The sequence below is a fragment of the Chiloscyllium plagiosum genome, chromosome 22, assembly GCF_004010195.1.
Source record: "Chiloscyllium plagiosum isolate BGI_BamShark_2017 chromosome 22, ASM401019v2, whole genome shotgun sequence".
NCBI lineage: Eukaryota > Metazoa > Chordata > Chondrichthyes > Orectolobiformes > Hemiscylliidae > Chiloscyllium > Chiloscyllium plagiosum.
In genome coordinates, this window is record NC_057731.1 from 58,503,126 (window position 1) to 58,529,842 (window position 26,717).

Consider the following 26,717-nt stretch of genomic DNA (forward strand, 5'->3'; position numbering starts at 1 on the left):
ATCTGAGGTAACCTTCTTTGCTGTCCACTACACCTTCAATTTTGGTGTCATCTGCAAACTTACTAACTGTACCTCTTATGCTCGCATCCAAATCATTTATGTAAATGACAAAAAGTAGACGACCCAGTACTGATCCCTGCGGAACTCCACTTGTAACTGGGCTCCAGGCTGAATATTTACCATCTACCACCACTCTCTGCCTTCGACCGGTTAGCCAGTTTTCTATCCAATTGGCCAAATTTCCCTCTATCCCATGCCTCCTGACTTTCCGTATAAGCCTACCATGGGGAACCTTATCAAATGCCTTACTAAAATCCATGTACACTACATCCACTGCTCTACCCTCATCCACATGCTTGGCTACCTCCTCAAAGAATTCAATAAGACTTGTAAGGCAAGACCTACCCTTCACAAATCCGTGCTGGCTGTCCCTAATCAAGCAGTGTCTTTCCAGATACTCATAAATCCTATCCCTCAGTATCCTTTCCATTGCTTTGCCTATAACTGAAGTAGGACTAACTGGCCTGTAATTCCTGGGGTTATCCCTATTCCCTTTTTTGAACAAGGGCACAACATTCGCCACTCTCCAGTCCCCTGGTACCACCCCCATTGACAGTGAAGACGAAAAGATCATTGCCAACGGTTCTGCAATTTCCTCTCTTGCTTCCCACATAATCCTAGGATATATCCCGTCAGGCCCGGGGGTGCTTGTCTATCCTCAAGTTTTTCAAAATGCCCAACACATCTTCCTTCCTAACAAGTATCTCCTCTAGCTTACCAGTCCGTTTCATACTCTCCTCTTCATCAATACGGTCCTTCTCATTTGTAAATACTGAAGAAAAGTACTCATTGAAGTCGTCTCCTATCTCTTCCGACTCAATACACAGTCTCCCACTACTGTCCTTGATCGGACCTACCCTCGTTCCCGTCATTCTCGTGTTACTCACATACGCATAAAATGCCTTGGGGTTATCCTTGATTCTACCCGCCAAAGATTTTTCATGCCCTCTCTTAGCTCTCCTAATCCCTTTCTTCAGCTCCCTTCTGGCTATCCTGTATCCCTCCAACGCTCTGTCTGAACCTTGTTTCCTCAACCTTATGTAAGCCTCCTTCTTCCTCTTTACAAGACAATCAACCTCCCTCGTCAACCAAGGTTCCCTCACACGACCATCTCTTTCCTGCCTGACAGGTACATACATATCAAGGACACGTCATATCTGTTACTTAAAAAAGTTCTACATTTCAACGACATCCTTCCTTGATAGCCTATGCTCCCAATTTAGGCTCCTCAGATCCTGTCTTGCAGCATCGTATTTACCCTTCCCCTCATTGTAAAACCTGCCCTGTTGCACACACCTATCTCTCTCCATAACCAAGGTGAAAGTCACAGAACTGTGGTCACCATCACCAAAATGCTTACCTACTAACAAGCCCATCACTTGTCCCGGTTCGTTACCAAGTACCAAATCCAATATGGCCTCCCCTCTGGTCGGACAATCTACATACTGAGTTAGAAAAGCTTCCTGGACACACTGCACAAACACCACCAATTCCAATCTACTTGATCTAAAGAGCTTCCAATCAATATTTGGGAAGTTGAAATCGCCCATGACTACTACCCTGTGGCTTCTGCAACTTTCCAAAATCTGTTTCCCAATCAGCCCATACTACCTCCAAAGGCAGATCCCCCTCGAACTGCCTTTCCGCAGCCGTTATACCATTCACCACGACTTCTGGCTGCACACCCTCCCCCTTAAGGATTCTGAAGACACGGTCCAAGACGTCTCAGACCCTGGCACCCGGGAGGCAACAAACCATCCGAGAGTCTCGCCCATGTCCACAGAACCGCCTGTCCGCCCCTCTAACTAGAGAGTCTCCTATAACTAGCGCTCTCCTCCTCTCCCCCTTTCCCTTCTGAGTCTCAGAGCCGGACCTCGTGCCAGAGACCCGGTCACTGCAGCTTACCCCTGCTAGGCCCCCCCCAACAGTATCCAAAGCGGTATACTTATGATGTTAAAGCTATTTGTTAAAAGCCATATCTAATAAGGAGGAAGGTTTCTTTCAGCTAAACCAAGAAATTTTTAAACTTTTAAAAAATGCTATTGACATAATTGAGATTTCGGCTGAATTTTAATTTGAAATTGTTTGAACTAAAATAATACCCATCAAACTTTGAATTTAAACTGTAGAAATAGATTTTTTTAAAAGAAAGGTATTGTTGCCTTAACTGAGGATTAAATTGGCCTGGTTGGGAAAAGCTGTCAGTAGTTTATAATTGTTTGGGGAGAAGGTTCTTGTGTGTTCAAGTCCCACCTTGTCCAGTGGTATGTCACAATGTGTCTAAACAACTCCATTTAAATTTCAGTTAAAATTAGATCATCCAGGTTTTAGCGGGAAAGCCATATACTCATGTTACTCGTTTCCAAAATGCAGATAGATGTGTGAGATGGTGGGATTGCAGAGCTGCGAATTAAAGTGGCAAGCCACAAAGACGACAGAGTATTAATGTAGTCACCTGAGTGCAGAGTGCAGTGCATACACGACGTTAGCTTCAGCATAACTGTGTCTTAATGGGAAAGTGGGTTTGGGCAATTCATATCAAAGCAAAATCCTTCAGGTACTGGAAATTGGAAACAAAAGTGCAAAATGTTGGAGAAACACAGCAAGTCAGTGAGTTTGGAGAAGAGTTGTAGCTCAGGTTGAGGTTCTGGATACAGATTTGCTCGCTGAGCTGGAAGGTTCGTTTCCAGACATTTCGTCACCCTACTAGGTAACATCATCAGTGAGCCTTTGGCGAAGCACTGGTGTCATGACACACTTTCTATTTATGTGTTTAGGTTTTCTTGGGCTGGTGATGTCATTTCCTGTGCTGATGCCAATTCCTTGTTGATGGTGTCATTTCCTGTTCTTATTCTCAGAGGGTGATAGATGGGATGCAAATTGATGAGTTTGTTGATAGAATTTCGGTTGAAATGCCATGCTTCTAGGAATTCTCATGCAGGAACTGGCATCACCAGCCCAAGGAAACCTAAATGCATAAATACAAAGCATGCCATAACACCAGTGTTTCACCGGAGGCTTATTGCTGATGTGACCTAGTATGCTGATGAAATGTCTGGAAATGAACCTTCCAGCTCAGTGAGCAAACCTACATCCACAGCAAGTCAGGCTCTGGAGAGAGAAAAACAGTTAGCATTTCCACTCCAATACGACTTCATTAGAATGTCTTGATTTTTTGTAAGGATTTTAGTAAAAGATGAAATGTGAATTCTGGTGCATTTTAGCTTGATGTTTACATTTTAGCATCCTTGCTGTTTTAAACAGCTGAATAGCTTCTGTACTCGAAATGGCTAAGCAGCTGACCAACCAGCTACAATGTTCCTGAATACTGACCAGAACTCAGGACTTCAGTATCCTCCAGCAGTATAGCCTGGTCCAGTCTCTCACATCACCTTTCAGTTCTGGTCACGCCTTCCCCCACCTTCCCCAGTCTGTGTATCAAGGTGTTAAGTATTTGCTCCTGCTCATGCACCAGCAACAAACACTGATAACGAGCTCTGAACATGGGGTATATTACACGGTGCTTCGTACGTGGGTATAAGGAAAATGGAAGCTGTAGTAACAAAGGTCTAACAGGTGGGGTGGGGAGATCCAAAGTGTGGCTGTGAAATTTCAGAAGTGTTTGAAGAAAATACTGCACAGAGGATCAGCTGAAGGAGAAAGGAAACTTTTCTGGGGGGGGTAATTTACAGATGTAAACCATGATTTTAAGCTCTGGCCAGCCTGGAGCCCTGTATAAATATAATTGTTGGACAAACAGGGCAGTATGGACCAGAGAGAATGCACAGAAACTATTGCATTGACATCTTTCTGTTTTGTGAGCTCCTAATTTTCTTCATTTATCAGGACTATAAAGCAGATCAATGAAACCTATTTTGAGACCCCATCTACCACCCCCTGAGAAAAAGAACAGGAAATGACATCACCACAGGAAATAACATCACCAACCCAAAGAAACCCAAACATATAAATAGAAGCAGGAATCATGTACACTGCTTCACCAGAGGCTCCCTAAAGATGTTACCTAGTAGGGTGATGAAATGTCTGGAAATGAACCTCTCAGCTCAGCGAGCAAACCTACACCCAGAACCTCAACCTGAGCTACAAATCTTCTCAAAACTCACTAAGATCTATTTTCTTTTCTAAGAAACACCTTATTTAATAGGGCCCCACAATCATACCTGGTTCAAATCCTGTGGAACATCAGTGTTCTGTAATGAATTTCTGTCAAAGGCCAGCAGCCCCCAAATGTCTTTGTAGAGGAGCATCTTTGCCGTATGAGTCGGGTCATTTGGAATGTTCACTTCTGCTGTGCTCTTCTCTGCCAGGACACCTTCTCGACTCTTTTGCAAGAGCAACCCTTTGGGATCATGGATTGGATTACCTGCATGGAACGGGTCATGGAGTTGGATCTTTCCTGAATGTCCATGAGGGGCCATGCAGTATTAGTTACAAAACATTTGCGGATGAGCCTCTTGAGGCTGGAATGATTCTGAGTGATGGTGAGTGACGGTGACACACGAGTTGAATTATTGCCACATCTGATCCAAGCCCAGGTGAAAAGGCTGTTGATGCTCCACAGTTGAGAGAAGTCTGCAAGAGTCTGACACGGGCAAGTGCAACTTGTTTTGCACTTTGCGTTCTTTTGTGAGTGCAATTGTTCGGTCTCCCTGAAAATACACAGTTGACTGTGTATGATGGATGTGAACAATGTATTAACCATCTGTGTGTGTTATACAGTGATACTGCGTAAAAATGAATTTTAAAAAATATCCACAAGAGATTGCAGTATTGGTTTTCTGTCAGCAGATGCCAGTATATCATAATCTTTGAATCACCGATTATAATCAAGATTTGCCTGAGTTCTTTTGTACAGACCCCTTGTTATACAAATAATTTTTGTTTAAAATTTAGTTCTACAACTTGACAGCTATCCTTCAGTCTCTTTCACTCTGTGTTGCACTGACAAAAAACATAGAAATTAGGAACAGGAGTAGGCCATTCGGTCCTGTAACCTGTTCTGCCATACAATATGATTGTGGCTGATCATCTAATTCAGTACCTTACTTCTGCATTCCAGCCCCCCCCCCCACCATATGCCCTTTGATTCCTTTAGCTCTCAGAACTATATTTAAGACCTGCTTGAAAACATTGAATGTTTTGCCCTCAACCAAGGTGTGTTGCAGAGAATTCCACAGACTTACCACACTCAGAGTGTAGAACTTTCTCCTCACCTCAGTCCTATATGCTTATTCTTAAACTGCACATTCTTAAACTGTGATCTCTGGTTCCGAATTCCATGGCCATCAGGAGCATTGTTGCTAAGTTTACCTTGCCTAGCTGTGTTTCAATTTTATTGAGTTCTTTGAGATTCCCCGCCATTCTTCCAAACTCTAGTGAATATAATCCTAATCACTCCAGTCTCTCTTCGTACATCAATCCCACCATCCTAGGAATCAGTCTTTATAGGCCTTCATTTCACTCCCTCTTGGCCAGAACACTCCTCCTCAGAGAAGGAGACCAAAACCGCTGGCAATAATCTAGGTATAGTCTCAACAAGGTCCTGTACTCTTCCTACTCTTTGTTCCTGTCTGCCAACCAGTTTTATATCCATGTCAGTACAATGCACCTAATCCCATACACTTTAATTATACATGCTAATTTCTTATGTGCGACCTTATCAAAAGTCTTCTGAGAGTTCAAGCCCTATCCACAGGCTCCCCCTTATCAAATCTTTGATCTTAGTTACATCTTTGAAAAATTCCAGTTGATTTGTTAAATGTGATTTCCCTTTCATTAGTTCATGCTAATTCACTATTTCAACATATTCACTGCCCAGAGAATTTCTCATAATTCAGTTTTTCAAGCTCTTTGGAATTTGCATCAGTTTTAAAATGCATATATTACTTTTAAAAACAGCAGACAACAGGGCAACTGTGGAGTCAAGGTGCAAATGAGATCATCCATTTGGAGGGGAATGAAGGAACAATCAGAAACATGGATATGCAGATAATTTTGTTGATTAATTTGCTGTCAGATTAATTATAATCTCATTTTCCAAAAATATGATTTAAGTATGAAGTCATGACCCCCCTCTAAGGTGGTTTCTATCTCCAGGATGGACAATACAAGCCCAGTCATCAAGATGGTGACAGAGTAGGGCTCTATTTTTCTCTTGTTTTTTTCTGTTTCCTCTCTTTGCCTTTACTTACCTCTTGGCCTGAGCTCAGGTGGCATCAGCGGCGATGGGTGAGTCCCTACTTACTTATGTGGGACATGTACGGGACCTAGCATTGGAATTGGCGGCTGCTATGTTGGCGGAGGTGACATCAGTGAGGTAGGCCCACTTTTGAAAGATGGCGCCTGAGGATTGACAACTTTGTCATTGATTGACTCTGATGCTGGCGGTGGCAAAGTGGAAGCGGAAGGGCATCATAGCAACATTGACGAGGTTGGCCCAGCAGTGAGAGATCAGACTCTGATGTTGGTCAGTGTGGCAGCAAGACAGCGATCGAGGAGAATCAGCCCAGTGATGAAAGATGGAGCCTGAAGATTGGTGACTTTGATGTTGGTTGGATCCAGTGTAGATGGTGGCGAGGCATTGGAGAAGGGACAACAGTGAAGATGTTGCTGATGATGCGCTGGCTCAGTACTGATGGACTGTCTTTAAGCTTTCTCTTTTTATTATTTTTAATCTGTTCAAAATTACACTGGCTCATGGTGACACTGCAAAAGCTTTTCACTGTATTTTACTGTTTTTCTCACTGTAAAATACATGTGACAATAAAATCATTCATTTATTGATTCTGTGCTGGGCGGTAGGAGAGGGTAACTAAAATAGGATGGTATCCAGATCATCACTGTCCCATACCTGCCCACCATGGGTTCACCTCATTAATACAGGAGTGGGTGGGGGCACACAGAAACCAGCAGCCTGTCTGCTATATTTAATAAATAATTAAGCATCAGTTGACTCCAGTATTATCCAGCCCATGCCATCATATAGTGGGTGGGCAGCATGATTTTATTTTTATCAAAGTTTTTAAACAGTGGGGCACTGTCTTTGGAACGTGGCTTTTGCCCATTGGGACCACTCTCTCCCAAGAAGGCATTTACCCTTCTGTTTCATTTAAATTTCATAACCTAGTCACCCCTATTGCCCTCCTCAACTTGGTGGGAAACAAATCCCCCAGCCCATCCCCTGACCTACTCCACTACAGAATCCACTGGCTCCTTCCTGGGCTTGCCTGCAGTACCAGCTGTGCCCAGGAAGGAGCTCTGGCACTATTGAGCTAATTATATTGGCCTGTGCCACCAGAGGATGGGGCAACTCTCCCCTACCGCCCCCCCTCGCCCACCCATCAGTGAGGGGTTAAAGTCCAGCTCTTGCTTCCACTTCCCTTATTATCCCCTCCCCTCTGTTCCCACACCCCAGTTAAAGTCCAATGTGTCAAACTGTGGAGAGCTTATGCCCTAAATGTCAATTCTCCTGCATCTCGGATGCTGCCTGACCTGCTGTGCTTTTCCAGCACCACACTCTCGACTCTGATCTGCAGTCCTCACTTGTCAATCCACCTGATCCTGTCACTGCTGCAGAGTGGACCTTCTCTTTGCTGATCAATATCTGAGTAATATCTGATCAATATCTTACTTTGGAAAAAAGAATACAAACATGGACTACTTTCTAAACGGTGAGAAAATTTGTAAAGCCAAAGTACAGAGGGATCTGGGAGTGCTAGTTGAGGAGTCTCTAAAGGTAAACATGTAGGTTGAGTCCGTGATTAAGAAAGCGAATGCAATATTGTCAATTATCTCAAGAGGGTTGGAATATAAAAGCACTGTTGTGCTACTGAGACTTAATAAAGCTCTGGTTAGGCCCCATTTGGAGTACTGTGTCCAGTTTTGGACCCCACACCTCAGGAGGGACATACTGGCACTGGAGCATGTCCAGCGGAGATTCACACGGATGATCCCTGGAATGGTAGGTCTAACATATGAGGCACGGCTGAGGATCCTGGGATTGTATTCATTGGAGTTTAAAAGATTAAGGGGAGACCTAATAGAAACTTACAAGATAATACATGGCTTAGAGAGGGTGGACGCTAGGAAATTGTTTCTGTTAGGCGAGGAGACTAGGACCCATGGACGCAGCCTTAGAATTAGAGGGGGTAAATTCAGAACAGAAATGCAGAGACATTTATTCAACCAGAGAGTGGTGGGCCTGTGGAATTCATTGCCGCAGAGTGCAGTGGAGGCCGGGACGCTAAATGTCTTCAAGGCAGAAATTAATAAATTCTTGATGTCACAAGGAATTAAGGGCTACGGGGAGAATGCGGGTAAGTGGAGTTGAAATGCCCATCAGCCATGATTGAATGGCGGAGTGGACTCAATGGGCCGAATGGCCTTACTTCCGCTCCTATGTCTTATGGTCTTAAATATTTACTCATGTGGGTGAGCAGTCTGTTCCCCTCCCTCAGTGTCACTCCGTACCCTCAGGGATCTCTCTCTGTCAACTGCCTCTGAACACCAACTGTTTCATATGTGGACCAGCTCATGTTTTCTCTTCTCCTCCTCTGATTAATTGTCATTGGAAGCTGTCCCTTTATTGGTAAGATATCTCAACTACCTTACTCTGATTTTGACCTATCATCATGTCATTTTTCTCCAAGTTCCCTTTTTTATTGCCTTAAGGTTTGCACATTCTGTATTAAAGTATTTATGAAATATTACGCACATCTAAGAAGTGAGGTTCCTCCTGTCAGTAGCTTGACTTATTAAAAAGAAAGTGAGTTTTAAAAATGGAATTTTTCACAGGAGGTATTTTGTTCCCACTGCTCCAACTCCTGCATCAACAAGTCAGAACCAGTCTCTCTGCTCAGTAAAGCAGTAATAATGCAGAGTCAAACTTGATGGTCGGTTCAGCACTTAATAGAAATGTTACTGATCGAGGAATGTGATTGAGATTGTTCTCAGTCAGGAGTTGACTGACTCAGCTTATTGGCATGAATTATTTCAGAATGTCCTTTCCTTCCAACATCCCCAACCCCAGCACAAGTAACTTGAGTTTTCTAAACATAGGAAAAACCTAAGGAGTGGAAATATATCTAGTCATTTTAACACTTATTTTTTGTGGCTGTTTTTAGTATTTGTCATGTTTTTAATATTCCTTCTGTTTGATCTTGCTGGATTTCAGGATATTCCTGGGTTAGTCCTGTCTGACAATCTCCCATGTCTAATGCCATTCATCTCATTGCTATTTTGTGGGGTGTATTTTGCTGGCAAAATATCTGTCTGTTCCTCCGTAATACACTTTGGAAGTAATTGTGATATGTGAAGTGTTTCAGGTTGTCATTAAGTGAAGTGCATAAGTCTGAGACTTAATCTATTTTGATTCTGGGTGTCTGACAGAGCAAAGCAATCAAGTTTGCATTGTGAAGGTGTGAACAGATTCCCAACAGACTAAATAAACGATATCGCACTATTCAACGATCAGCTTTTGAAAATCTACAAAATTCATTTGCATTATTAATCCTTATGAGAAACACGTTCTTTATGTCTGGAAGATACAATAAACATACATGAGACATTAAAATGTATTCTTTGCATGTAAAATTAAGGGTCACTTTTGCAGTGGCACTTATCACTTGTAGTTTTAATGTCAGCCACCTCTGTCATTTCCTGTCCTCCTTGGGTCACATGGTACCTGTTGTGACCTACTGTGAATTATATGTCAGTTGTTTTCATTCTGTGCAAGGAGATCACATTAATGGGGTTTCACCTCAGCAAATACAAAGAGACACTGACTGAAACCGTGGTGTGGTTGGGTTAGCTCTTTCACAGAGTCATAGAGCTGTACAGCACGGAACTAGACCCTTTGGTCCAACTCGTCCACGCTGGCCAGATATCTTAATCTAATCTAGTCCCATTTGCCAGCATTTGGCTCACATCCCTCCAAACCCTTCCTATTCATATATTCATCCAGACTCCTTTTTAATATTGTAATTGTACCAGCCTCCACCACTAGCTCTGGCAGCTCCTTCTATGCATGCACCAACCTCTGTGTGAGAAAATTGCCCCTTAGGTCCCTTTTAAATCTTTCCCCTCTGAACCTAAACCTATGCTCCCTATTCCTGGACTCCCCACTCCAGGGAAAAGACCTTGTTTATTTATCCTATCATTGCCCCTCATGATTTTATAAACCTCTATAAGGTCACCCCTCAGCCTGTGATGCTCCAGGGCAAACAGCCCCAGCCTGTTCAGCCTCTCCCTATAGCTCAAACCCTCCAACCCTGGAAACATCCCTGTAAATCTTTCCTGAACCCTTTCAAGTTTCACAACATCCTTTACTATTTAACATTGTTGTTATTACACACAGTTAACGGTTATTCCTGTTCTATCCTTCAACGTTACTCCCTCGTCCTATTCTGAAATTGCCATTTAATGTGCATACAGCACTGCTGGAATTAGTCTGCTAGGTTATTTGTATTCTGTCCTGTCTTTCTTAGCTTCTGTTTTCAATCTTGTCATTCAGACTGATTATCCAGGGCATTCAAATCTGCTTCTGCCAGAGTGACCCTAACTTTCATTTGATGAGATAGTATGGGCATCGGATTGTGCTAATATTGCAAGCCTTGCCTGTTCGAGGAGATGAGGTTGATTCTCTTCTCTGGGTGACCGTTAGAGTGATGGAGCATGGAAACAGACCTTTGGGTCGAGCCAGTCCATGCCGAACATAATCCCAAACTGAACTAGTCCCACCTGCCTGTTCCTGGCCCATATCCCTCCAAACTTTCCCTCATCATGTACCTTTCTGAATGTCTTCTCAATGTTCACTCCACATGTGAACCTCCCTCCGTGTTAAAAATTTGCCCCTTGTGCCTTTTTCTTAATCTCTCTCCTCTTGCCTTAAAATTGTGCCCCCTAATCTTGAAATCCCCAATCATTATTTTATGAACTTGCATAAGATCACCTCTCAAGCTGCTATGCTACAGTGAAAAAAGTCCCAGCCTATCCAGCCTTTCTTAATAACTCAACCTTCCATATTCAGCAACATCCTGGTAAACCTCTTCTGAGCCCTTGCTAGCTTACTAATATCCTTCCTATAAACTGGGTGACCAGAACTGGATTCCAGACATGCTGAGATTCTGGTAGTTGTGGGGATATCATGCCTGATGTGTTTCACGTCAAGCTCTAGAGGGCTCAATTGCAGTCAATTGTCGTAATATGTTCCATTTTAGGATATTATGCAATTTTGCAAATTAATAATACATTGCAAAGTAGTGCATTAATGTACCCAAGGCTTTGTGGAAAATTGGAAACAAATGGAGGTGAACTGTTAATGCAGCAGTCATTGAAAACATGTCTTTCAAATTTTTTGCATTTCATTATGTTTCCCAGCTAGGCATCACTGATTGCTTAATTATATGAGCATAGATGATTAAAATTCATGTTACAAAAAGGATTCCTATCATGGGCAGGAGTGCTTTGAATAGACCATAATGTATAACTCAGCATGACCTTAAAACAGCTTATTTGTTTCATTGTTATCAAAGCTAATAGTGAGAAAATGAGACAAAACATTAAAACTGAATTAGCAATACCTCTTCTGCTCCTCATGCAGTAATAGCCATCTGACATAACTAATGGGAACAGTGTTTTGATATCTGTAGGACATTAACTATAAATCTCTCTATTTTTAGAGCCTGGCTATTATGAAGATGGCAGTTTTGGAGTGCGCATTGAAAGTATTATGCTTGTAGTTCCTGCACAAACCAAGGTAGATTATCCTTTTTATTTTATTTTCAATTTGAATCATTTAATTTTTCACATGTGGACCATGACTAGAATCCTGCTCAATGCACACGTTGCCCTGTCTTCATGCTTTCAAAGTTCATTTAATCCACTCTGCAGCATCTGCCCAGTTTTGATTTTATAAAGCTCAGAATTTGTTTGCACATGGTCAGTGGTGAAAGAGAGTGCCTTGCTCTGTTGGATAAAGGATTCACATCAGGTAATGCTTGTTCAGTTGCCGCATGGATTGGAACCAGGTCAATTTTCACTGTTTCAAATTCCTATTTCCTGCAGCTGCTCTCTGTATGATTCCTGAAATTGATGGTATATTTAATGCAAGAATTATGACTGGTTTAGTCTTACAGGCTTAATTGATTGGAGGCTGCTCAAACTTTCTCTTGGGAGTATTCAAAGTGAATCTTTTCTCTATTGATGTGGGAATGGTATGAGCTTGAATTTGAGCAGTGCAGGAACACTGAATCTCCCAGGTTTTTAAAACAAGGCTATATTAGCATTGAAGTTAATGAAAAGAACAGGAAGCTCCTTCATGTTTGTCTCTTGTAAAAATGAATTATTTTGCAAAAGACTCAAATTAAATATTTCTACCAGCTTCATTAGATCTATCATGGCTGTTTTTTAAACCATTTATCATTTCGGTCAGGTCAATAATGCACCTGAATATAGAAACTCTAGTGCTCCCCATTCCATTAACTGTAGGATGTTTCTGCTTTATATCTAACTTTTCTGCCACTGATCAGTATTTTATATTTGGAGGAAGGTCTATATGAGCAACTTTATCAACGATTAAACAATGAACAGTAGAAACAAAAATGATGCTGTCAGTGCTCACTTTTTTTCAGAATGATGTGGAGTTGCCAGTGTTGGTCTGGGGTGGACAGTCTGAAATCACACGACACCAGGCCATAGTCCAACAGGTTTATTTAAAATCACGTGCTTTCAAGAATGCTGCTCCTTCGTCGGGTGATACTTTACATCATGAACCTCCACATCATGGCTACCTTCCAAATTCTAGAGAGGAAAGACCTAATTTGTCTCATCTCTCTTCATAACTTTAACCCGTAAAGCCCAAGTAGCATCCTTGTCAATTTGTATTGAACTCCATCCAGAGCCAAAGCATCCTGACTAAGGTGTGGTGCCCAGATCTGCTCACAGTATTCTAATTGAGGTTTAAGTAGAGTTTTGAGTAATTTTGACATTGTGTCTGCAGCCCTTTAGATATGCAGGCCAGCATTCCATTAACCTTCCTCACTGTTTCCTGCACCTGTTTGTTGTATTTTAAAGAGCTGTGCACCTGAACACCCAAATCCCATTGGATATCGACTGTCTTTGACTTTGTGCTTTCTAAAAATACTCTGGTTAATCCTTTTGTGGTCTGAAATGGGTAACCTCACACTTGCTTATATTTAAAATCCATCTGCCACAGCTTTGCGCATTCACCTAATCCGTCAATATCCTGTTGTACACTGTCTACAATATTGCCCAATTTCCAACCATTTACCTTGCCACAGATATTACAGTATTAAAGGCCGCTGACTTTTATATGTTCCACATGGTATACAACACAATAGATTAATTAAGACCATAAGCTATCAGAACAGAATTAGACCATTTGGCCCATTGAGTCTGCTGTGCCATTCGATCATGGCTGACATGTTTCTCAACTCCATTCTCTTTCCTCCTTCCCGTTACCCTTGAACCCCTAACTAATCAAGAACCTATCTGTCTTTGTCTTAAGTACTCTCAGTCACTCAACTTCCAAAGATTAACTATCCCCTGGCTAAAGATGTTCATCCTTATCTCAGTTCCAAAGGTTTGTACCTTCACTCTGATGTTGTTCCCTCAGGTCCTAGTCTCTCCTACTAATGAAAACATCTTTTCCATGTCCACTCTATCTAGACCTCTCAGTATTCTGTAAGCTTGAATAATATCTTCCCCTCATCCTTCTAAACTCCATTAAGCAAACTTCATCTGCACCCCCTCTAATGACAACATATCCTTCCTTAAATACTGGGCCCAAAACTGCTCATAATATTCCAAATATCGTTCTGACCAGATCCTCATAAAGCCTCAGCAGTACATTTCTGCTGTTGTATTCTAGCCCTCTTGAAATGAATGCTAGCATTGCATTTGCCTTCCTAAACAACACTTGAGTCTGCATGTTAATCTTAACTGAATCCTGAACTAGGACTCCCAAATCCCTCTGTGCTTTAAATTTCCAAAGCATTTCCCTGTTCATAAATTAGTCTACGCCTCTGTTCTTCCTACCAAAGTGCAGAACCTCACACTTTCTATCTGCCACTATGCCCACTCTTCAAGCCTGACCAGGTCTTATTGCAGCCTCCCCACTGCCTCAACGCTACCTGTCTCTCTACCTGTCCCTGTGTCATCTGCAAACTTAGTAACAATGCCATCAGTTCTTTTGTCTGGATTGCTAATGTATAATGTACCTGTATTCTAAGAATAATTTGTAAATGTAACCCTACAAATTAGTCAAGAGAGCTATGTTTCCAGAGACATGCTGTTATGGTGAGATAGGAGAGTGGAATTGAGATCTAGAAATTAAATGATAGGTTTGCTGGACAAAGTTACCTTTAAATTTTAAGGACATGCTCCGAGACATTTTCACAAGTATTATCCTGGCACATTCCTGTGGTTACTTGTCAGGTGCAACTAAATATGAGCTCGTGTCTGGATTTGATTCAATAGCAAACCAGGCAGTGGCCTCCATTATATTGGATCACTGTCAGTTACAAAATAGTTGAAATAATATTAAGGCTGTAGAGAAAAAAAACATAGAGTAAACAACTTATTTAGGATATTCAAAAAATAGATTTATTTATGGCCCAGTACAAATGTGGAGATTTGACTTTCAAGAATTTGAATGAGAAAAGCTAAAAAAACTATTTCCATGTTGGTTACTTTGTTTTCATTTAAAAGTGAGGTGAGAGTGACAGCCATAGAGTCATAGAGATGTACAGCATGGAAACAGACCCTTCGGTCCAACCCGTCCATGCCGACCAGATATCCCAACCCAATCTAGTCCCACCTGCTAGCACCTGGCCCATATCTCTCCAAACCCTTCCTGTTCATATACTCATCCAAAGACCTCTTAATTGTTGCAATTGTACCAGCCTCTACCACATCCTCTGGCAGCTCATTCCATACATGTACCACCCTCTGTGTGAAAACGTTGCCCCATAGGTCTCTTTTATATATTTCCCCTCTATCCCTAAACCTATGCCCTCTTGTTCTGGACTCCCCGACCCCAGGGAAAAGACTTTGCCTATTTACCATATTCAAGGCTGCATTTGACCAAGTGTGGCATCAAGGAGTCTGAGCAAAACTGGAATCAATGGGTATTAGGGGGAAAGCTCTCTGGTCGATAGAGATATACCTGGTGCATAGGAAGATGTTTGTGGTTATTGGACATTAGTCATCTCAGCTCCAGGACATCTCTGCAGGAGTTCCTCAGGGTATTGTCCTAGGCCCAAACATCTTCATCTGCTTCATCAATGACCTTCCCTCCATCATAAGGTCAGGGTTGAGGTGAGGATGTTCACTGATGATTGCACAATATTCACCACCATTCGCAGCAACTCAGATACTGAAGTGGTCAGTGTTCAAATGCAACAAGATCCGGGTAATATCCGGGCTTGAGCTGACAAGTGGTAAGTGAACCATGGAAATGCCAGGCTATGACCATCATCAATAAGGGACAGTCTAACCAATATGCCTTGACATTCAATGGTATTACCATCACTAAATCCCCCACTATCAACATCTTTGGGGTTACCATTGACCAGAAACTCAACTGGACTAGCTGTATATACGCAATGGTTACACACACAGGTCAGAGACTGGAAATACTGCTATGGGTATCTCACTTCCTGACTCCCCAAAGCCTGCTCACCATCTGCAAGGCACAAGTCCGGAGTGTGATGGAATGCTACCCACTTGCCTGGATGGAGGCAGCCCCAACAACACTGAAGAAGCTTGACACCATCCAGGACAAAGCAGCCGCTTGATTGGCACCACATTCACACACATCCACTCCCTCCACCACTGACACTCAGTAGCAGCAGTGTGTACTTTACAAGATGTGTTGTGGAAATTCACCAAAGATCTTTAGGTGGCACCTTCCAAACCACAGTCATTTCCATATAGAAGGACAAGGGCAACAGACATATGGGAACAGCAATTTCCTCTCCAAGCCACTCACCATCCTGACTTGGAAATATATTGTTGTTCCTTCACTGTCGCTGCGTCAAAATCCTGGAATTCCGTCCCTAAGGGCGTTGTGCATCTATCATCCTGTGGACTGCAGTGAGTCAAGAAGGCAGCTCACCACCACCTTCTCAAGGGCAGATAGGGACAAACAATAAATGTTAGCCCAGCCAGTGATGTCCACATATCACGTGAAAATTTGAAAAATGCCTACTGACAAAAAACACAGATGTTGGAATAGGAATGACAATAAGGCTATCAGTCCTCACTGTTATTTAAGAATAAATTTAACAGCAACTTCTAGCAACTGCAGATATGCAACTAAACATAGAATCCTGGAATTTTAGCCCTGAAGGTCCCGACTTGCTAGATTCGTGCGTTGAAGTGAAAATCCACTTTTTTTTTCCTGTAGTTGCATATACTGTTTATCCTCCCTCTCGCAGATGCATGTCGTCCCAGAAAACTCTAAGGCATTTGGCAGCCTCCCACTAACTTGCTCAGTCATGATAGTGTTAACAAATGATCTATTTCACATTGCCTCACCCACATTCAATACCGGGGACTTTCATGGACGACACTGGTTTTAAAAGGGGAACAGCACTGACTTAGTGTAATCTCAGTAACCTCTGACCATACAGCTTCACCAAACTTTGTGAAAACAGTACGAAAATAATGAAACAATCTGAATTGAATTTAATGTTATATTAAAGGGCACTGACACTCTATCAGTGACAAAGTTAAAAATCTCACAACACCAGGTTTTAGTCCAGCAGGTTTACTTGAAAGGACAAACTTTCGGAGCTCTGCTTCTTCATCAGGTAGCTAGTGGGGCAGGATCATAGGACACAGAATTTATAGTAAAAGATCAAAATGTCATACAGCTGATGAGATATATTGAACAAACCTAGATTGCTATTAAGTATTTAATCACTTCAAATGGGAATGCGGGTTTCAATTGATTTATATTTAAATCCCAATACTTCTTTCAAGTTACAGTTCTGAGACAACTTAAGGTTTTATCAGTATAAAAACAGGTGACATCTCAGTTCAGACAATGCATTAAACTTTATCTACCCCAATCCAACATTGGCACCTCTGCATTCTGTCAGGGATTAAGAGCCCTTTCTCCTATTTTAATTCCCACCTGTGTGATAAGCTTTACATGTCGGAGATGAACGGCATTGTCTATGATTATCAAGTTTGGAAACAAGGAACTCTGACATCGGAACACACAAACTATGTTTACTTTTGTGAGCTGGTTTTGGCAGGGGAGATTAGTTTCTAACTGGAACTGATGGGAAAAATGCTTTCTCAGTATCTCGAGATAGAAAGCTCTGAGTTTAAAAAGGATCGTCAGGATACCAAAAATTTAGGATAACTGAAATATTTGTTACTGCTGGTGATACAGGTCCTTGGTTAAACAACTGTGCTCTTGGGGATTGTAGGCCTCAATGACTATAAACTGCATATTCTTTGATCTTCCTTTTGAATTGAATACTAATCCTTCTCAACTTTGTAGCTATGTGCATTTATGTTTTATGTCACATCTTTATCATTATTATTGGAGATACCAGGAATGTTCCCTCTAATTTTCTTTCTGGACGTGCGGGTTTCTGAAGACTGTGAATGGCAGCTACCTCTGGAATTAGAAGTCAGTGTGTGTTGACACCGATCCCTGTTTGCAGCACCTTGGAGCAGTTGCATATGTGCAACTCCAAAGGGAACATTGGGCAGCAGATAATATTGCTTCCTCTTTCACTCAACAAAAAAACCTTGTAATTAGCTCCTCATTGTTCCTGGTCAGCTAGTGAACTGCTGCACATTTAAATTTGATACCACTGTAGCCGCCTGCCAGAAACAACATGACATCTTTGCATCTGATCCCAGAGGGTAGAAAAGAGGGGAGTGGATTGCTCACTACTGTCACCCTGTCATAACAGAACACAGAGTGAGTCAGCTGATGTTTGGTGAACTGCGGAGGTGTGAACAGACAAGCACGCACGGCCCCAGTAAATTTGTGCCGCAAATTTCTAATATGTGCCCAGTGGGTATGAGCCAAAAGTGCAGACCAACACTGTAATCTGACCAGGCATTGCTGAATGCTATAGTGCAATTTATTGCAGAGCAAGTGGTTCACTTCTTTTAATTTAAAGTTTCTTTTATCTGTAGACACAAGGCTGCAGGTTTGGTTTCCAATCTTGATAGCCACTTCAGAGTTTTTTTTCCTGTGTTAACAAAAACAAGCAGGATCTGACTGCAGATGCCCTGACTTTTTTTTTCAAATGGAAAATTATTAAATATTCTAGTAGTCTTAAATTAGCCTGTTCTTGGACACTGTTGTCTTAAAGGTTAGGATTTGAGTCACTCCTTCCAGCCCTCGGGAGTTGTAATTTGCTCTTGTTAGGAACATTGCTTATAGAACAATTTATTTGTTGAGCCCCTTTAGCCTATCTGAGACTCCTAATTCATTTATATCAAATCCATTAATGTTGCCTTGGTTATGATTGTTTGGAGAGTGCAGGTTGTTCAAATCTGTATTCGTTAATCATAGAACCCCTACAGTGTGGAAACAAGTTCACACTGACCCTCTGAAGAGTATCCCACCCAGATCCATTCCCCAACCTATACTTTATATTTCCTCTCACTAATGTACCTAAACTACACATCCCTGAACCCTATGGGCAGTTTAGCTTGACCTGGACAAAATAAATTTTCATAATATTCTGCTTATCCTCCTATTTTTATTCCGTTATAATATTTGCTTCTGGCTGTCCCCTCATTGTAGAAGGTATAGCTGAATTTTGACTGTTGCATTTTGCCTGTATAGTTTAGTTCTTTTTGAATGCCAATGTCAATGAGATAAAAAGCGAAATTCAGGATTTTGGCAATCTTACATAATCACAAAATTGCTGGAATTGCACATCATTGGAAAGTAAAAAAATAAGTTGAAACTCCAGGTGCAATGGTCCATCAGCTTTATTCTGATACATGATGAAAGGCTGAATAAGCTCGGACTTTTCTCTCTGGAGAGAAGGAGGAAGAGAGGAGACCTGATCGAGGTGTACAAAATAATGAGTGGAATAGATAGAGTTAATAGACAGAGACTTTTCCCCAGGGCAGGATTGACTGGTACGAGAAGTCATAGTTTGAAGATATTAGGAGGAAGGTATAAAGGAGATATCAGAGGAAGGTTCTTTACGCAGAGAGTTGTGAATGCATGGAATTTGTTGCCAGCTGTGGTGGTGGAAGCAGAGTCATTGGGGACATTTAAGCGACTGCTGGACATGCACATGGACAGCAGTGAATTGAGGGCTGCGTAGGTTAAGTTATTTTATTTTACATTAGGATTAACCGGACGCAACATTGTAGGCCAAAGGGCCTGTTCTGTGCTGTACTTTTCTATGTTCTATGTTCTATAGTATTAATGTAGCAGTACCTCTTAGCTTCAGAGTCATTTGCTGTAGAATGTAGATTAAGAATGGTGCTATTTAAATAAAATAATTTTACAGTGAAATAAGACTAAAAGTGCTCAGAAATGTTTTGCCTCTTAATAAACAGCAAGCTTCTAATCTACAGGCTTGTTATCAGACAAATTATTCAGTTGATCTTTTCCACACCCACCTTCTGTGTTTGAAATGTAACTAGTTAGCGCCAGTGAGTGCAGTCCTTGGTGTTGAATAATTTATGGTTCGCTGGTCAATCAGTGTTGTGAAAGAAAGAGTCTGATGGTAACATAGAAAAGCACAGCACAGTCATGTGTGTCAAGGACAGCAAAACGAAAAACGCAGCAGGTACTTGCTCCTAATTATGACTCTTGGTGGAAGTGTGCTCCTGTAAATACTTATCAAAACTATCAAATTTAGTCTTCCAAGATCAAATAATCCTCTTTTCCCACGTCCGTCACAGAGCATCCGCCGGACATTCCCACCGGAAGTTTGGTTATTCAGAGTGCACCAGCATGAGCTGCCACCATGAGGAAAGATAAAAAGAGCAGAGAGATAAAGGCTACAGTCCGTCTATTAACCTGGTTATGGCATAATACAATACTGCTGTAATCAACTAGCTCTTTCATGGGATGGGGGCCTTGCTGTCAAGTTGCTATTGAACTGAATGGCTTGCTTGGCCATTTCACAGGGTCATTAAGAGTCAACCATATTGTTGGAGTCTGGAGTCATGTATAGGCCAGACCAGGAAAGGATGGCAGATTTCCTTCGCTACTGGACATTAGTGAACCAGCTACATTTTTATAACCATAGCTTTCACAGTCACCATTACTGAACGTGGCTTTGTATTCCAGGTGTATTAATTGAGTTTAGACATTCCAGTGGTGGGATTTGACCTTGTATCTCAAACCCATTGACCTGGCCCTTTGACAGTGACAGATCAGTGGCATAAACATCACACCATGAAGCGACACCTTACATAGGAACACCCCAGTGTGGGGAACGTAGTGAGTATTAAATTCATAGCATCTGTTCCTGCTTAATACATTTACCATATTATGTCTCAAATTACTCATAGACTATATCCAAAATCTTATTTTCTGACAGAAGTCTAACTAATTTTTATTTAAAATAATCAATATTAACTTCATCCAGAGTCTCCTTGGGGAGCCTGTTCCATTGATTGATCTGAGATTTTGTTTTCACAGATTAGTTTTGAATTTACCTCCCATTCACAGAGCAAGTAGAAAACCTAAGAAGAATGCAGTTGGGATGGTCGGTCTTTGTTCAGCATTAACCTGGTCTTCCATTACAGTGTGTTTTTTTTAAATCACGCAGCAATGGTTTGATACCCAGATCCATCAGAAAGGTTACAGATACTGACTCCTGCTCAGGATGCAATGAGCTTAACCTGACATATACGCCCAGAGTTACAATGAATGACAAATGTCAATCAGTCATTCTAATGATCAGAAGCAAATGCAGCAAAAATGGGCAGTCTCTGAAAACTCTTTCAGTAAAGACACTGATCTCCCATGGAGTTGGGATCAATAAGAAGATGCTAAAGTTTATTCAAAGATCTAGATTTGTGTCTGATCTTGTGAAGGGTGTCTGGTCTCAACAGCATTTGTAGCCATTGTGTTGTATTCTCAGTAAGTAATCTGTGCTGCAAGTCTTTTATGCCTTTTATCTCATGGGTTACCTACTAACAGACACTTTTGCAACTTGTGGGTAATAATGAATAAGAAGTATTGAACCTGATTTGTGTTTTGTTTAGTACCGGTACCTGAACAGAGAGAGCCTTACATTTGAACCGTTGACATTGGTTCCAATTCAAATCAAAATGATCAAAGTTGAGTTGCTGACACAGAAAGAGGTGAGTGTAATGAACAAAACGGTGGATCCATCTCCTATCAATGCATTCTGTAGTGAAAAAACTACTCCGCAAGAGCCAGTGGTTTATGGATGTTAGTTTGTTCGCTCAGCTGGAAGGTTTGTTTTCAGACATTTTGTAACATCTTCAGTGAGCCTCCGGATGAAGCACTAGTGGTACAGCCCGCTTTCTATTTATGTGTTTTGGGTTTCCTTGGGGTGGTGACATCATTTCCTATGGTGATGTCATTCCAGTTCTTTTTCTCAGGGAGTGATAAATGGGATCCAAGTCCATGTGTTTGTTGACAGAGTTCCGGTTGGAATGCCATGCTTCTAGGAATTCTCATGCATGTCTCTGTTTGACTTGTACTAGGATGGATGTGTTGTCCTTCCTCATCATATGTAAGCATACTACTGAGAGAGGGTCATGTCGTTTTGTGGCGAGTTGATGTTCATATATTCTGGTAGATAGTTTTCTGCCTGTTTGTCCAATGTAGTGTTTGTTATAGTTCTTGCAAGGTATTTGTAAATGACATTAGTTTTGTTTGGTGTCTGTATAGAGTCTTTCAAGTTCATTAGCTGCTGTTTTAGTGTGTTGGTGGGTTTGTGGACTACCATGATGCCAAGGAGTCTGAGGAGTCTTGTAGTCATTTCTGAGATGTCTTTGAGGTTGGGTGAGTGGGTAAAGTTTCTGGATGTGTTTTGTCTGTTTGTTTGGGTTTGTTGCTGACAAATCAGATTGTGTTCAATGGGTACCCGTTCTTTTGAATACACTGTGTAGGTGATTTTCCGCTGCTCTTCATAGTTCCTCTGTGCTGCAGTGTGTGGTGGCTCGTTGGAATAATGTGCTGATGCAACTTCATTTGTGGATGTTGGGATGATTGCTTCTGTAGTTCAATATTTGGTCCGTGTGTGTTGTTTCCTGTAGACGCTGGTCTGAAGTTCCCCATTGGCTATTCGCTGTACTGCGACATCTAGGAATGGCAGTTTGTTGTTGTTTTCCTCCTCTTTAGTGAATTTTATGCCAGTAAGGGTATTATTGATGGTCTTGAGGGTTTCTTTTATATTGTTTTGTTTAGTGATGACAAAGATGTCATCCACGTAGTGGACCCAAAGTTTGGTTGGATGGTTGGCAGAGCTGTTTGTTCGAGTCTCTGCATTACTGTCTCTGCCTCTGCTCTGATATCAGAGATCCCATGGGTGATCTATTGGTTTGTCTATAGGTTTTGTTATTGAAAGTGAAGTGTGGGGTAAGGCATACATCCACTAGCTTGACAATATTGTCCTTGCTGATGAAGTTGGTGGTGTTTGGTGTATGTGTTTTTGGTTCTTCTAATAGTATAGTCAGTATTTCCTTGGCCAGCTTGATGTTGATGGATGTGAACAGGGCTGTTACGTCAAAGGAGACCATTATTTGTGGATGGAGTGACGTGAGTCTTCTATCAAGTATTTTAGTCTTTGGTGTAGTTCCTTGGCCAATCTATAAGTTGGTGTTCCAGGTAGCGAGACTATGGATTTGAGGGGGGCTCCTGATTTGTGAATTTTGGGTCATCCGTAGAAGCGTGGTGTGTTGGATCCATCTGGTTTCAGTTTTTGGAAGTCAGTCTTATTTATTTTTCCAGATTTCTGAAGTGTTTTGAGTAGGGCTGTGATTCGGTTCTCTAGTTGTGGGGTCGGGTCTATCACCACTTGTTTGTAAGTGTTGGTATCTGCAAGTAGTGTGTTCACTTTCTGAATGTAGTCTCTATGATTTAAAACGACTGGTCAAGCATTGTTTGTCTGCAGGGAGGATAACAATGTTTTTATTTTCTTTTAGTCTTTCTAATGCTTTTCTTTCTTGTGTATTGAGTGTGTTTCCTTCCTGTTTCCTGCTGAATGTTGGTGCGACTATCTGTCTGACGGTTGGCTGGGTTTCTTCATGGGCGGCACGGTGGCACAGTGGTTAGCACTGCTGCCTCACAGCGCTCGAGACCCGGGTTCGATTCCCGCCTCAAGCGACTGACTGTGTGGAGTTTGCACGTTCTCCCCGTGTCTGCGTGGGTTTCCTCCGGGTGCTCCGGTTTCCTCCCACAGTCCAAAGATGTGCAGGTCAGGTGAATTGGACATGCTAAATTGCCCGTAGTGTTAGGTAAGGGGTAAATGTAGGGGTATGGGTGGGTTGCGCTTCGGCGGGGCGGTGTGGACTTGTAGGGCCGAAGGGCCTGTTTCCACTCTGTAAGTAATCTAAATCTAAATCTAAAGTTGGTTGTCTTTCAGTGTTGTTTCTAATGCCGCTAAGAAATCTTTCTTGTCTGCATTCTGGAAGTTGTAATTTAATCCTCTTACTAAGATGGTTTTTCAGTTGGTCAGATTTTTTTATCCATGTATCTGTGTTGTCAGTGTTGTTATTTTGTGTAAGTTTGTCTAGTTCTTTTCTGCAGGTGTGTTATTTTCATTGTCTGTGTTTGTCTAATGTCTGTGGCTTGTTGTACTGCGTCTGTCCATTCATGGTCTGTTGCATTAGTGAGTTATGATTTTTGGCGCAAAATTTCCCAGTTGTATTTACAGAATCTGTGGTGGGCATCATTAATAATTTCTCTAAGCATTCACCACCGTTTTGCTCTGCTATTCTTTTTGGCTAGTGGGGTGTTAAGGGAAGGTTTGTATTTAAAGGAGGTTTGTCATTTACAAAATACTTTGCAAGAACTGGAACAAACACTACATTGGACAAACAGGCAGAAAGCCAACATCCAGGATACATGAACATCAATTCGCCACAAAAGGACATGACCCTCTCTCACTGGTAACCTTATATACGGATGAGGAAGGACACCACTTCGACTGGGACAACACATCCATCCTAGCACAAGCCAAAGAGAGACATGCATGAGAATTCCTAGAAGCATGGCATTCCAACTGGAACTCTATCAACAAACACATTGACTTGGATCCCATTTATGACCCCTTTAGAAAAAGAACAGGAAATGACATTACCATAGGAAATGACCCTTTAGAAAAAGAACAGGAAATGACATTACCATAGGAAATGACGTCACCACAGAAAATGACATCACCAACCCAAGGAAACCCAAAATACATAAATAGAAAGCAGGCTACACCACTAGTGCTTCATCCGGAGGCTCACTGAAGATGTTAAGACCATAAGAAATAGGAGTGGGAGTAAGGCAATTCGGCCCATCGAGTCCACTCCGCCATTTAATCATGGCTGATGGGTATTTCAAAGCCACTTACCTGCACTCTACCAGTATCCCTTAATTCCTTGCAAGGTTAAGAATTTATCAATCTGTGCCTTGAAGACATTTAATGTCCAGCCTCCACTGTGCTCTATGGCCTAGTTACCTAGTATGGTGACGAAATGTCTGAAAACAAACCTTCCAGTTCTGCGAGCAAACCTATATCCAGAAAGTTAGTGAAAATGATGAGGTGACAATGTTGTGCATTTGAATGATCCTTGAAATGCAGGTTAAATCATCTGTGGTCTTAAAGCCCAGAGATTATTATCGGAATAATAGTCAATAGAAGGCCATCTCAGATTTCCCATTCAGAGACTTTATTTAGCTGACTAGAATGATGTTTAAAACTAGTTTTCAATCTTTGAAACTCCATTTTTGAATTAGTAGATCTCCCTTCCAAACTGAATTGGTCGGCACGGTGGCACAGTGGCTAGCACTGCTGCCTCACAGCGCCAGAGACCAGGGTTCAATTCCTACCTCAGTCAACTGTCTGTGTGGAGATTGCGCATTCTCCCCATGCCTGCGTGTATTTCCTCCCACAGTCCAAAAATGTGCAGGTCGGTGAATTGGCCATGCTAAATTGCCTGTAGTGTTAGGTGAGGGGGTAAATGTAGAGGAATGGGTCTAGGTGGGTTGTTCTTCGGAGGGTCGGTGCGGACTTGTTGGGTCGAAGGGCCTGTTTCCTCACTAAGTAATCTAATCTGAATGGTGAGAGGTAAAGGTAAAAAAGAATTAAAGTGAATTGTTTTAACTTTCTTCTTTAGGAAGTTGAGGTATTGTATGGAGATATTATACCACTTTTAGAAAATAATCATAGAAAGGTTACAGTGCAGAAGAAGGCCTTTTGGCGCATCAGGTACACACTGGCTCTTTGAGCATTATGCCTCCGTTACAATTTTCTGCTTGCTCTCTGAACACCTGCACATTTTTTCTGCTCAGTCATCATTTCCTACCCACTTGAATGCCTCAGTCAGGAATTGCGAACAGAGAAATAACCAATGCATCTGAAGGGCTTAACCAAGTCATCCGGTTTCCTGAAACATTATTCTAGACTTTGAGGGGAAACAATTAGATTAAGGTTAGATTGCTATTGCTCCCAGCGATGCACTTGAGCAGGAGGAGTGAAAGTTTGCAGTTTCAAATTCATTCCCAGAATGTGTGTTATTATTTGACATGAAAGCATGAAAACTCATGATGCATATGTGATGAGAACAATTAGAGATTCATCAGACACCCATTAGAGTGTGAGAAGCCCATCTGGCCTTGTGAGCACACCCATTGGAATTTTGTGTCTTCAGCACTAAAGTATGAATTTTCATTTCTCAGTTGTCTTAAAAATCAACTTCTTGTTGGTGCTCCCAACGGATCTCCAGTGATGCAATCACTCAACAGCTTTGTTTGTTATGGTTTAATTTTCTGATGAATAATGTCATTTTTATCAATGTCCTTCAGTGTGATTGGATCAACAACTACCATCGGTTATGCAGAGAAGTGATTGGAGCAGAACTGGAGAAGCAGGGGAGACCAGAGGCTTTACAGTGGCTTATAACGGCAACACAACCAATTGCCTGATTGAGAAATAATGTTTACCATGGGAAACCCATTTGTTTATCATGCACAATAATGGCATTATGACTTAACTTAGCAGAGGATGCAACATTCATAATGTATTCCGTGAACATGCAATGATGTCTCTTTCAAATTTAGTATGTAATTTTACAAATAAAATATTTCATGCTTCTAATTTTCCAGTGCCTCTTTAAATCTTTGATGTTAAGAATCTTTGTAACAATAACTGTCTTAAAACAAAAAAACCTTAAAAGGTGGTTTTCACATTTTTAGTAAACTGATTTTCTTTCACCCTGAGGGCAATGTTTTGGATAGATATTTTACAAAATCACTGAAGGACATTTACCGAACAATTTGGATTTGAATGATGCGGAACGTTTCAGGGAACACCTCTGGGATACCCGCACCAACCAACCCGTGGCTGAACACTTTAACTCCCCCTCCCACTCCACCAAGGACATGCAGGTCCTTAGTCTCCTCCATCGCCAGACCCTGACCACACTAC

The 26,717-nt window shown here is 41.7% G+C and overlaps 1 protein-coding gene across 1 annotated transcript in view; it reads left to right on the plus strand.

Annotated features, from left to right (window-relative positions):
* The window catches only part of xpnpep1 (X-prolyl aminopeptidase (aminopeptidase P) 1, soluble), a 119,393-nt gene extending 93,006 nt beyond the window's left edge, over positions 1 to 26,387 (plus strand). Inside the window, exons 18-21 of the mRNA XM_043713118.1 lie at positions 4,389 to 4,562; positions 11,760 to 11,836; positions 21,316 to 21,414; positions 26,096 to 26,387. Of these exons, the coding sequence (XP_043569053.1) occupies positions 4,389 to 4,562; positions 11,760 to 11,836; positions 21,316 to 21,414; positions 26,096 to 26,215 (470 nt within the window). The 3' untranslated portion in view covers positions 26,216 to 26,387. The remainder of the gene's footprint in view (positions 1 to 4,388; positions 4,563 to 11,759; positions 11,837 to 21,315; positions 21,415 to 26,095) is intronic.
* The last annotated feature ends 330 nt before the right edge of the window (positions 26,388 to 26,717 follow it).